The sequence below is a fragment of the Xenopus laevis genome, chromosome 5S (assembly GCF_017654675.1).
Source record: "Xenopus laevis strain J_2021 chromosome 5S, Xenopus_laevis_v10.1, whole genome shotgun sequence".
NCBI lineage: Eukaryota > Metazoa > Chordata > Amphibia > Anura > Pipidae > Xenopus > Xenopus laevis.
The window spans coordinates 138592638-138606080 of NC_054380.1; the positions used below are offsets into that span (position 1 = coordinate 138592638).

At 40.3% G+C, this 13443-nt stretch overlaps 1 protein-coding gene across 1 annotated transcript; it reads right to left on the bottom strand.

Annotated features, from left to right (window-relative positions):
• Positions 1-8298: 8298 nt before the first annotated feature.
• On the bottom strand, positions 8299-13235 carry stk35.S (serine/threonine kinase 35 S homeolog). The gene is given in 3 exon segments (NM_001096023.2): positions 8299-8865; positions 11438-11654; positions 12656-13235. Coding segments are annotated over 3 exon segments (1008 nt in total). The 5' UTR covers positions 13211-13235; the 3' UTR covers positions 8299-8629.
• Positions 13236-13443: the final 208 nt, after the last annotated feature.

The window sequence follows — 13443 nt, forward strand, 5'->3', positions numbered from 1 at the left end:
GCAAAATAAAGATCTCCTCTTCTTGAATATAGAATTAGGATTGATTTTTGTTGGCAAATGAAAATAAGTGGTTTGGGTTTTGAGGTCCTCGAGGTTAATGAACCATTTTTGGAGCAGCTGTTCCAGTTAAAGGCCTGTTTGCGGTTTAGGTTCTGCTCCGTGACATTGGGCATCGCGGGGTGCGACCGTTCATTCATTAGCAAAGTATTCGCTTCTCTCTGGGAGATCAATGAGATGTAATCACACCATCTGGAGATGGGCTGCCGTTATGAGCGAATATAAATAGATTCCTGATATAATGGATGTCGTTTCTACATTCAAGACAAGAAATGGATTATGGAATAATTGGATCATAAATTTTGTCATTTGTTTGGAATAAAAGTTTGCATCGATTGGCTCTGCTCTCGGCTTTCCATTCTCCTTCTTGATTATTATATTCTGTGTGAATTGTCTCAATGACATGGAAGCGAAAGGCTGCTCTAGCGTACGCCATTGTTTTTTTCTATAAGCCACCAGGTTTTTATTTTTCAAACAATTTCTCAATTGCTCTCCGTTTCGCAGGAGCAGCCACTAGCTCACACTCTAATCCATTTCTCCAATATCTAAGCAGCTTCTACTGAGCATGCTCCCCGGCTTTACCAGCAACTTATGCATCAAATTGTAACTGATTTCTGAACTGAGAGAGAGAGAAGGGTATGAAACTTGTTAGAACAACAGTAAAATACATTTGTGGTATAAAAAAAACAAGAGCTTTTAAAGGGATGTTTCACCTCTTATAGAATGGCTTATTATTTTTAAAGGAACAGTAACGTCAAAAAATAAGTGTTTTAAAGTAATGAAAATATAATGCAGTGTTGCCCTGCACTGGTAAAACTGGTGTGTTTGCTTAAGAAACACTACTATAGTTTATATAAACAAGCTGCTGTGTAGCAATGGGGGCAGCCATTCAAGCACAGGATACACAGTAGATAACAGATAAGTACTACTATAGTTTATATAAACAAGCTGCTGTGTAGCCATGGGGGCAGCCATTCAAGCACAGGACACACAGTAGATAACAGATAAGTACTACTATAGTTTATATAAACAAGCTGCTGTGTAGCAATGGGGGCAGCCATTCAAGCACAGGATACACAGTAGATAACAGATAAGTACTACTATAGTTTATATAAACAAGCTGCTGTGTAGCAATGGGGGCAGCCATTCAAGCACAGGATACACAGTAGATAACAGATAAGTACTACTATAGTTTATATAAACAAGCTGCTGTGTAGCAATGGGGGCAGCCATTCAAGCACAGGATACACAGTAGATAACAGATAAGTACTACTATAGTTTATATAAACAAGCTGCTGTGTAGCCATGGGGCAGCCATTCAAGCATAGGATACACAGTAGATAACAGATAAGTACTACTATAGTTTATATAAACAAGCTGCTGTGTAGCCATGGGGGCAGCCATTCAAAGGAGAAAAGGCTCAGGTTACACAGCAGATAGCAAATAAGCTCTGTCTGTCGAATGGTGTTATCTGTTATCCATTAGTTAACCTGTGCCATATAGCAGTTTTTCAATTTCCGCCATTGCTCCACAGCAGCTTGTTTATATGAACTATAGTAGAGTTTCTGAAGCAAACATCAGTTTTACCAGTGCAGGGAAACACTACATTATATTTTCATTACTTTAAAACAATTAAATTTTTTGGTGTTACTGTTCCTTTAATAGTTTTTTAATTATTTTCTTATGACTCTTTCCAGCTTTTAAATGGGGGTCACTGACCCCAACTAAAAAAAAAACAAATGCTAGGGTTATTTGGACCTCAGCAACCAGATTGCAGAAATTGCAAACCGGAGAGCTACAGCTTAAATATCAAAAATAATAAAAAGTTAAAACCAATTGGAAATGGCCTCAGAACATCCCTCTTTACATCGAAAGGAAATTGAATTTAAAGGTGAACAAGCCATTTACAGGGCTATAGTGGAGAGTTGACATGTGAAGAGTAATGCTACGTCTCAGAGAAGTAATTCAGGATGCTGTAACGCAAGAGCAGTATCTTTCAATCCAGACAATCTGGAACAGACTTTCTTAATTAGAATCTATGACTATCGTTGTACAATGCATCTGCTTTAGCTGGCGGCTCCCATCCATACTCATTATCTGCACTTCTGCATCATTTTTTAAATGAAGTCATTGATGTATTTTCACTGTTAAAGCTTTATTCCTTTAACCCTTAAAATTGAACTAAAACGAATGTGGCTAAAAATTTCACCATCTTGGAAAGTGTCTGTGACACTCACATGCTCAGTGGGCTCTGATTGGCTGTTGAGAAGCTAAGCTTAGGGCTCGTCACTAATTATCCAGCAGAAAATGAGCTTCCCTGGCTGTAATATAAACTGATGCTACAGGTTTGCTGATTATTCAATTCTGATGCTAATTGCACTGGTTTCTGTGCTGCCATGTAGTAATTATGTGTATTAATTACTAATCAGCCTTATATTGTGACATTTCTATTCTATGTGTACTGTATATTGTGAGTGGCTCCCTAAGCTCAGTAAGTGACAGCAGCACAGAGCATGTGCAGTGAATCAGCAGAAAAGAAGATGGGGAGCTACTGGGGCATCTTTGGAGACACAGATCTTTACTGCTAAAGGGCTGTGGTTGCCTTGGGCTGGTACAGAGGCACAAAACATCATGTACAACATTTCTACCTACTTCTTTAGTTAGGCTTTAGTTCTCCTTTAAAGGAGAATTCAACCCATTTGTAAAAAACCAAGTACCCCCCACCCCAGGTAGAACCCCCTCCCTCCTCTCCCCAGGTTAACTGCCCCATACAATATACTTAACCCCTCGGCGCAGATTCTGCCAGCGGAGTTCCACGCATCCATCTTCCGGCTCCTCTGTAAGCCGACTGAGAGATCGCTATTTCTGCACATGCGCAGTTGGAGGCGTTTGCCGGTTTGCGACAACTGAGCACGCACGGAATCACACGGAAATTGCCGAACTCCCAAATTCAAATAGGGGTCACTGACTCCATCTCAATACCAAATGCTCTGTAAGGCTACACATTTATCAAAAGGTCCAATTTTGAAGTCGTGAATTTTTTCAGAACCGCAAAAACGCGTTAGGTGATCTGTTAATAAAGCCTTTTAAAACCACCGATGTCTGCTGATCCGTGAAAGTGAGCGCAATATTGGATTCTATGGATTGTTGTGAATTTTTAAAACTAATAAATTCGTATTTACTCTCAACTCGAAAGGGTTATTTATGAAAAAACTCACGTCTAATATTCGATTCGAAGACGAACGAACCGAAAATTCGAATCGCGAAAACCTTGAAAGTCAGGAAGGCTATAAGCAAATTCAAATGGTTCAACGGACCTCTGCTATTGACTTGTAAATGAACTCGTCGGGTTATAGGTGGCGAATATTTGAATTAAAACTGTTTCCAGGGTCGAGTTGTGATAAATCTCACATTCAAATTCGAGTTGGTGAATTAGAATTTGTGAATTCTGACCCCCCCCAAAAAATAAAAAATTTACAATCTCTAATTTACCATTCGATCCTTAATAAATGTGCTCCTTATTGTTATTGCTACTTTTGATTACTCTGTTCAGACCTCTCATATTCATATCCAAGTCTCTTCTTCAAATCAATGCATGGTTGCTAGGGTAATTTGGACCCTAGCGACAAATTGCTGAAATTGCAATCTGGAGAGCTGCTGAATAAAAAGCTAAAAGACTAATACAAATAAATGAATGAAAACCAATTGAAAATGGTCTCTGAATATCACTCTCTACATCAAACAAAAAACAATCTGGTTGTTGGGGGTCTCTGACGCAAGCAAAGGGCAAGTACAGGATTTCACCAGGGATGCATTTTTTATGGGGGCCTCGTCTATACAGACTACAATTGGATTGTAACACAGACACAATACAGATTATAAAGAATTCCTGTAAATTTCTGTAGAAATGATTAAACTTGATTTTGAAATAAATACAAATCCTGGCTCTTTTTCTCGTTATTCCTGAAGCGCACACGTATTCCTGGAAAAAAGTAAAAGTGAAATTTACTGGTGGTGATTGTGCTCGTGTTACTCACCAGTTCAGGTACATTGAAGAGTTTATGAGACATATGAGCAGACTGGGGGAGCAGAGTGTATTAACCCTCCTGTTGGTTTAATGAGGAGTTCTGCTTGAATCTTACATTAGGCAGAGTAAGGAGGGAGATCTGCTCGTAGAAACAGGTCAGTAGGGGGGAATTGCTTTAGGGGATGCAAAAATAAACAAAAACAGCATATAAAATCAGACTACTGAAAAAAAAAACAATTCAGACCACTAGCTTTACACGCTGCAAGTTTGCTACCACTATATGCAAAAATACAGCGGCTATAGCTGGACTTTAATACCAGTTTCCCTTTTAAAACATCCTTATTTTGTTTGTCTAGTTAAATAAGGGCCATGCACTGGCCGATACACCTCAATAAGTCTGCCCAATCAATATCTGCCTGAAAATCAGGCACATATCTAAGTTCACTTTATTATCCTTTTTTTAGATTTTTCCTCTTTTTTCCCTTCTTTTTTTTAACACTTTCTCCCTCCCCTTTTTTTTTCCTCTTTTTTTTTTTTTATACATTTTTTATTCTTATCTTTTCAAGCTTCTTCTCTTTTTATTGGCCGTGCAATTCAGTTCAATTAACACAATAAAGTCAAAGTTCACTGCAGTCTGGCCAAACTGGGAAGAAACTTGAACAATAAATATATCTTAAAGGATAAGTGAACCTTAAAAATAAGTCAATGTAAAACGAATGAGGGGGCTATTCTAAGCACTTCTGCAATGTACATTCATTATTTATTTTGAATTCCAAGATATTAAGGGATACATGTACTGTTAATATGAATGAATTTTGTTACAACAGCGCCACCTGCTGGTCAGTGTCCCACCAGTCTGACCAGCAAGTAGTCAAGGAAGTTGTCAGGAGAAAGAAAGAGGCTGATGTTCTTCTGCTTAGGAAAGATGTGAGAAAGGTTATCGGAGGTTTCTCATTTTTTTACGTAGGGTAGGGGTTTTTTAGTCGTTTTCATTCCCTCATTCTTTTCTGTATAACAGTATGACATGTGCTAAACTTTTATGAATGAGAATACATTTTTATTTTGGTTAAACTTAAGAAATAGGATTTTTGATTCAGCGAGTTAAATAATGCAAAAAGTCAAAGACTATGACAGATTGGTCAAATCCAAGCTCTCCAACTCAAGTTATTATGTACAGTAACAAGAGAGGAATACTGCAATCTCTGTGTTGCTTTTACCTCTGTCTTTTCCTACAGACATGAGCACTCAGCTGAAAATTTGGAAATTGAGAGACTGTTACAGTGAGGGCGGCTGCTACCTTGTGAGGGACAAGAGTATTTTTATTATAATAAGTAGTTAATGATATTGTCTGGAAAAAAAGCACAATTATGTGTTTCCAGTAGGGATGCACTGAATCCAGGATTCGGCCTTTCTCAGCAGGATTCGGTCGAATCCTTCTTCCCGGCTGAACCAAATCCGAATTTGCATATGCAAATTAGGGGTGGGGAGGGAAATTGCATGACCTTTTGTCACAAAACAAGGAAGTACAAAAATGTTTTCCCATTCCCAACGCTAATTTGCATATGCAAATTAGGATTTGGATTGGTATTCCACCGAATCTTTTCGCAAAGGTTTCGGGGGTTTGGCCGAATCCAAAATAGTGGATTCGGTGCATCCCTAGTTTCCAGGCAAATATCACCCAAGAAGCGCTGGCAAGTACCCATCAGGCAATCAAGTTTTATATAGACCAGTTTCAGGGGATTTGGTGCAGTTTTCAGGCTACTACAAAAAAAAAAACAAAAAAAAAATGGAGTTCCAAGTATAAAGAAACAAAATCAGTATCAATTTATTTAAATGGAAAATGCGCATTTGCGACTCCAGGTAACTGCTAATTTTATTTTGTACCCCTTGTTTTGTTTCGTTACTGTATGATCATGCTGGCACTATATAAATAAATGATAAAGAATTGTATTTCACATCAACTGACAGAAATTCAGTGTTTTGTCTAGGGATGCACCAAATCTACTATTTCGGATTTAGCGGAACCCCCGAATCCTTCGCGAAAGGTTCGGCAGAATAGTGAACTGAATACTAATTTGCATATGCCAATTAGGTGACGGAAGGGGAAATTTTTTTTACTTCCTTCTTTTGTGACAAAAAAAAAAATCACGTGATTTCCCTCCCATAATTTGCATATTCAAATTAAGATTTAGATTTGGTTTTGCAGAGCAGAAGGATTCGGCCGAATCCTGCTGAAAAAAGGCTGAATCCTGGCCAAATCCAAAACCGAATCCTGCATTCGGTGCATCCCTAGTTTTGTCCATCCACAAACCTCTCTTAGGTGATAAAACATCCAAATCCCAGTATTAATATATTTGAAGCTGGACAATTGCATAGAACAGTGTATGTAAATATATACAGGTTTTTGGTTAGAAAAGGCTGTACATCTGCATCATCACTCATAAGAATATCAAGTATCCAGGTAAAATGTATCTGCCTTTTGGTTCTCATGATGTCAAACACCACCAAGCAGAGCAGAAATGTTCAACCAAAAGTAACCCTACAGGTATAACGGCACTGGCCAGAGGAAAAACGATTTCACTGTGAGGTTCCTAATATTTTGGCACCAATACTGAAAAAGGTTTTACATGTCATGAAGTGCAGCAGAACTAGATATCACATAAAAATGCAAATCCAGCACTCTCAGGTCTTGGTGAAAAGTAAAAAAAGATTATTCAACGTCTCAGCTGACAAAAGAGCCAAGCGTCCTACACTGGCCAAGTAAATTGCTTTTGTACTTTCAAAGGTAAAGAGACCAGAGCCAGACTGTAATCTGCAGCATCAATAGGTGATTTTTATATTTTTATATATGTCTGTGTACAGAGCAAGCTTGCTACCCAGCAGATCATATGTAAAATAATATTCCTTGGCCGACTGTATCAGGATGAAGCACTCCTCAGTATCTTACAAGGTTCTCCTGTACAATGAAATGTTTCCTACCAGGATAATAAATTCCTTCACTTATATTAGAACTCAAATTTTAAGGAGTCAGTAACCCGTGATTTAGGGTCACGCTCAGATTTGGGGAGATAAAATCGCCCGATTTCCTTTTCTTCGGGAAGAATAATCTCCGCAAACTGCCTTCCCGTCAGTTAGAATATAAATCGCCGGCAGGATGGCACTCTAAATCTGAGAGCTTCGTTTTCTGAAGTCGGCCTCACGAGGAAACTTCGGGAGATTAGACGTCCCGAAGAAGAGGAGATTAGGCGACTAATCTCCCCCAATCTCAGCGTGTGCCGTGACCCTTAGATGTGAGAAAAAGTTAGCATTTAAAAGGAACATAATTCAGTGCTGTAACCATTATGATACAGACATTACGGAAAGATCCGTTATCCGGAAAACCCCAGGTCCCGAGCATGCTGGATAACAGGTCCCATACCTGTACTAGCTTCATTTACATTAGCTATAAGGCTGATGTTGAAAATGGTGTTTTGTCAATTGCAATTTCAAGTCACAGAGAAGAGAAAAAGAGGAAATTAAAAGTAGGGATGCACCGAATCCCCTATTTTGGATTCGGCCGAACCCCCGAATCCTTTGCGAAAGATTCTGCCAAATACCGAACCGAATCTGAATCCTTATTTGCATATGCATATACAAATTAGGGTTGGGAAGGGGAGAATTTTTTTGCTTCCTTGTTTTGTGACAAAAAGTCACTCAATTTCCTTCCCTGCCCAGGATTCAGTTCAACCGGGAAGAAAGATTTGGCCGAATCTGAATCCTGCTGAAAAAGGCCGAATCCTGGATTCGTTGCATCCCTAATTAAAAGGTGAATGCTTTAAACCACCTTTTAGAAGGGATGCACCGAATCTAGGATTTGGCCTTTCAGCAGGATTCAGCCGAATCCTTCTGTTTGGCCGAACCAAATTTGCATATGCAAATTAGGGGCGGGGAGGGAAAGTGTGTGACTTTTTATCACAAATCAATAAAGTAAGGAATGTTTTTCCCTTCCCACCCCTAATTTGCATATGCAAATTAGGATCAGGTTCGGTATTCTGCCGAATCCTTCGTGAAAGATTCGGGGGTTGGGCCGAATCCAAAATAGTGGATTCAGTGCATCCCTACCCTTTAGTGTAAAACTTAAAATGCACAATACTGATCCAGAGCAATTCCAGAGTAAATAATTTCCCCCCTGCTTGACTATTACAGTTCTTAATAATGAAAAGCAATTTCAGTGGTGGAATTCATTCCATTTTAATAGATTAAAATTAAATTCCCCCTGAATTTTATTTTAATATAAGACAGAAATGTTTCCACGTTCTCACACATCTCATTCGATTTTTTTTAACAAGGTATAGCATCACTCATCCACCGAGTTAAAATCCTGAAGTCTCAAGTCAAAGAGAGGCAGCCATTTTATCTAGACTGAACCAACGGGTAAGTGTACAACAACGGTGCATACGTACCCACTCAATCAAAACTGCTTCAGGCTAACGGCCAGTAGAAAAAGTATGTTGTTAGTTTTTAGGTTTGTCTTGATACAGACTCTGGGCATCCCGACTTGAGATCCTATGATCCAGATCTTTGCAGTTTCTCTCCGTACGACAGCTGTTCGATTCTAATCTCCAGTTGGAATGCATCCAGTCTCTCTTTGCAATTCAGAGCCAACATGTCCAATATAAGTTTGCAAACATCCTGCGGTAATGACTTTTTGTTCTTTAAAGGAATTTGGAGTTCCAGATTCGGGTTCTCCAGAAGTGCTTCTCCAACAGAAATAAGGTTCTTACCTTGGCAGATATATACACCTAGAAAAAAAGGGGGGGGGGGGGGGAAATGTGTCACTACCAATTAGTATGGAAAAAATTAGAATCAGCATAAAGATTTGGTGTAAAAAGTTTGTTGATGTGGAAAAACGAATTCCTTTGCATTGCAGGCAAGTAAAATACTGAATTGATGTATTCAAGCAATTTAAAGTAGGGATGCGCCGAATCCAGGATTCCGCCTTTTTCAGCAGGATTCAGATTTGGGCGAACGGAATCCGAATCCTAATTTAGGCGGCAGGGAGGGAAATCTCGAGATTTAAATTCTCTCCACCACTGATTTGCATATGCAAATTAGGAGTCGGATCTGTATTCAGTTGAATCTTTCCCGAAGGATTCGGGGGTTTGGCCGAATCCAAAATAGTGGATTTGGTGCATCCCTAATTTAAAGGGATACTGTCATGGGAAAAAAATTTTTTTCAAAAAGAATCAGTTAATAGTGCTGCTCCAGCAGAATTCTGCACTGAAATCCATTTCTCAAAAGAGCAAACAGATTTTTTTATATTCAATTTTGAAATCTGACATGGGGCTAGACATATTGTCAATTTCCCAGCTGCCCCAAGTCATGTGACTTGCGCTCTGATAAACTTAAATCGCTCTTTACTGCTGTACTGCAAGTTGGAGTGATATCACCCCCTCCCTTTCCCCCCCAGCAGCCAAACAAAAGAACAATGGGAAGGTAACCAGATAGCAGCTCCCTAACACAAGATAACAGCTGCCTGGTAGATCTAAGAACAACACTCAATAGTAAAAACCCATGTCCCACCGAGACTCCTTCAGTTACATTGAGAAGGAAAAACAGCAACCTGCCAGAAAGCATTTCTCTCCTAAAGTGCAGGCACAAGTCACATGACCAGGGGCAGCTGGGAAATTGACAAAATGTCTAGCCCCATGTCAGATTTCAAAATTGAATATAAAAAAATCTGTTTGCTCTTTTGAGAAATGGATTTCAGTGCAGAATTCTGCTGGAGTAGCACTATTAACTGTTGCGTTTTGAAAAAAAACATGTTTTCCGATGACAGGATCCCTTTAAAGTGTTTTACCTGCAGCAATTTATATTACCAGCTGGGCTATCTGTAGTGGCTCAGTGTCACTGCCCTAAATGGCATGTTTATTTTTCTGTCAGACAGTGGCAATTATTAAAGTTTTAGAAAAAAATAAAAAAAATTCACAAGATGCAAACATTTCAGGTGTAGGATCTGAACCTAATGATCAAATTTCCCATTACCCACACAAAAACTGGTAGCCTTCCTCAAAAGCATTTTAGGCACACACATATAAAAATAACAAAAAAAAAACAATTGCTCTGCATCCAGGCTACAGTTGTTGTTAGTTTTCATTACAATTAAACCATCTCCTACTATTCCCTCTCCTATTCATTTTCCAGTCTTTCATTTCAACCACTCCTGGTTACAAGGGTAAACTGGACCCTAACAACCAGATAACTGCTGAAATTCCCCAGTGAAGAGCTGCTAAAAAATAAACTAAATACATTTTAAAAAATGTAAACCAATTGCAAATAGTCTTACAATAGGAGTGTCTACTCTACATCTTACTAAAATTTAAAGGTGAACCACTCTAAGGGAGCAGATTTATAAGGGTCGAAGTGAAAATTCGAATTTCGAAATCCAGTTTTTTTTTGTAAAATTTGACTAGGGAATAGTTAAAATTCGATTTGCGTTTTTTTGAAAACGTATCATGCACTGGGCCTTTAGGAATTCGAATGCGACCATTCGCCACCTTAAACCTGCCGAATTGCTGTTTTAGCCTATGGGGGATGTCCTGGGATCAAATTGGAGTTGTTCGCAGCCTTCCTGAAAATCGAGTTCGAGAGAAAAAAACTTGAATCTAATTTGAATCAAGTTTGCGGGTCGATCCTGTTCATCCGAGTTTGAAAAATTCTGAAATTTTTAATAAATTGCAGTTGGTCAGATTTCTAGTTCATAAAACTATTATGAATTGTTGATTGTGATTGTTACAGGGTGTAAAACAAGACGCAGTCCTGGAATTAACACCAATCCTGGGAAATCTAAACCTTTAGTTCTAAACCCCAGATTGTTTTAAATGAATGTAAATAAGCACAACAGAGTAAACTGCTTACAAGTTACCAGGCAAATTACCGTATATACTCGAGTATAAGCCGAGGTACCTAATTTTACCTCCAAAAACTGGTAAAGATTATTGACTCGAGTATAAGCCTAGGGTGAGAAATGCAGCAGCTTCTGGTAAGTTTCAATCAAAAAATTGAGGGTTTCTGCTCCCATTGGAGGTGCCAGCGTCTCGTTTTTGGATGCCGGCGAATATTCTTGGAGACTATTCTTGGACGCTGGCGATTATTCTTAGAAGCCTGCGACTATTCTTAGGCGCCGCCGACTATTCTTAGACGCCGGCAACCGTTTTTGCGCTTGACCCGAGCATAAGCCGAGGTTGAGTTTTTCAGCATATTTTGGGGGCTGAAAAACTCGGCTTATACTCGAGTATATACGGTTTATGTAAATAAAATATTCTGATTTTTTTGCCTTTTAATGTTATTCCATCAACAAAAAGATGTACGTACCTAGCAGTTCCTTTTGTGAGTCTGCATCCCTGAAAGTAATCAATTCAACCATGGCCCAAAAAAGAATACCAAGTGAGAAAATATCTGCTTTTGCGGTGTAACGACCTTCATAAACCTCTGGTGCCATGTAGAAATCCGAGCCGCAGGCTGAAGAGAGACGGTGCTGGTTTACATTTACGTTTCCTTGGCACACTTTACTGAGACCAAAGTCTGCGACCTACACAAACACACACTGGCTTACAAATAGCACTAAATAGCCACATCATCCTACTGCTTTTCATTACATTTAAAAAGATATTTCAGCAAAAAAAACAATGTTTTAAAAAATGTATGTTTGAAAATAATATCTAGTATAGGTAAATCTAAAAATGTACCTATGCTGTATAATAATACGTTTATTTTATGTACTGGGCTACAATACAGTTTCCATACGTCAATTACTGCAGTAAAAGGGGCATAAATATCAGGCAAACATAAAGGCATTCTGATACTGCCACATATGGGAGATTCCTCCCGGGGCCGTGTCCTAGTGCTGGTGGGGGACATTTAAAATAAAAAAACTACTGTTACTCCCAACAGGAAGTATGGCCTCTATTAGCCCACATCTTTTGGTGGGGAGAATATAATTTGGAAAACTGAAGCAATACACGAGTTTTACCACCAGCGATTCACTTTATCACCTGTGGGAAATCATTTACCAGAGATCAGTCTCTCAAAGAATAGGAGATTTATCACTGGCAATTATCTCCTGATGTGCCATTGCCCTAAGGGTAATTAGAGAACAGCTGTGCATAATTCTAGAAAAAAGCAGGAAACAATTAAGATTTGGGGTGAGTGCTTATTTGTACCCTGGGTACCCCTAGAACTATAGCAGGGTGACACCCCAATGTTTCTATATATCTGTAACCTTGTTATGAGCTAAGGGGGCCCAGTCTGAAGGTCAGTTAGGGGGAGATTTGGGGTGAGTGCTTATTTGTGCCCTGGGTACCCCTGGAACTATAGCAGGGTGACACCCCAATGTTTCTATATATCTGTAACCTTGTTATGAGCTAAGGGGGCCCAGTCTGAAGGTCAGTTAGGGGGAGATTTTGGCACAAATGTTTCATGGTTACTATAAGATGACATAATTAGTAGAAGTATTAGATGATATAATTATTAGAAGCATTAGATGATATAATTAGTAGAAGGCTGATGAGCACTAGGGGTTGTTTGTCTGACCTTGAGTTGTGGCCCCGCGGGCTCCAGACACACGAGCACATTCTCGGGCTTGAGGTCCCGGTGGACGATGTGGTTGCGGTGCAGGAAGGCCAGGGCCCCGCTCAGCTGTTTCATACAAGTCCGGTGCAGCCGGGGGTCGGGGGCCCGGGTGAGTAGAAAGTCATTGAAGTTGCCTCCATCACAATACTCCGTAATGAACCAGAGGAAAGACGATCCCTCCCCCGCGGAGCGACGTCCCTTCAGACAAGTCTCTACCAGGAGCAGCTGAGTGGGAGGTTTGCGGCGGCGGCTGCTGATTGGTTGGATGGAGGTCGGGCCTGGGCCATTTTGCAGCAGACACTCCTCCAGGCGGAGAACATTGGGGTGTTGACTCTGAATACTCCGCAGCGCCCAGAACTCCTGCAGCGCCATCTCCACTGTCTCGGGCTCACTGCACCGGATCCGCTTCACCGCCACCCGCCGGCCCGAATCACTCACCGTCGCCTCATACACCACCCCGTAACTGCCGCGGCCCACCTCCCGCTCCAGCCGGTACTTGCTCGGCTCCTCAGCCATAGACTGTCTCCATACAGCGGCCCTCCTGCCTCTCACTATCAGCACCAGCGTTACCGGCAACACACACACTGATACCAGTCACTAGAGCCCCTCCTCCCGCGCAATCACCTGTACCACACGCAACGCGCTGATTGGTCCGCCACGCGACTTGCGCATTTTGGCGGGAACTGGCGTGAGGTAAAGCTGATCAGGCTGAGGCACTTTGATTCCCGATCATTTTCAGTCAGCAGTGT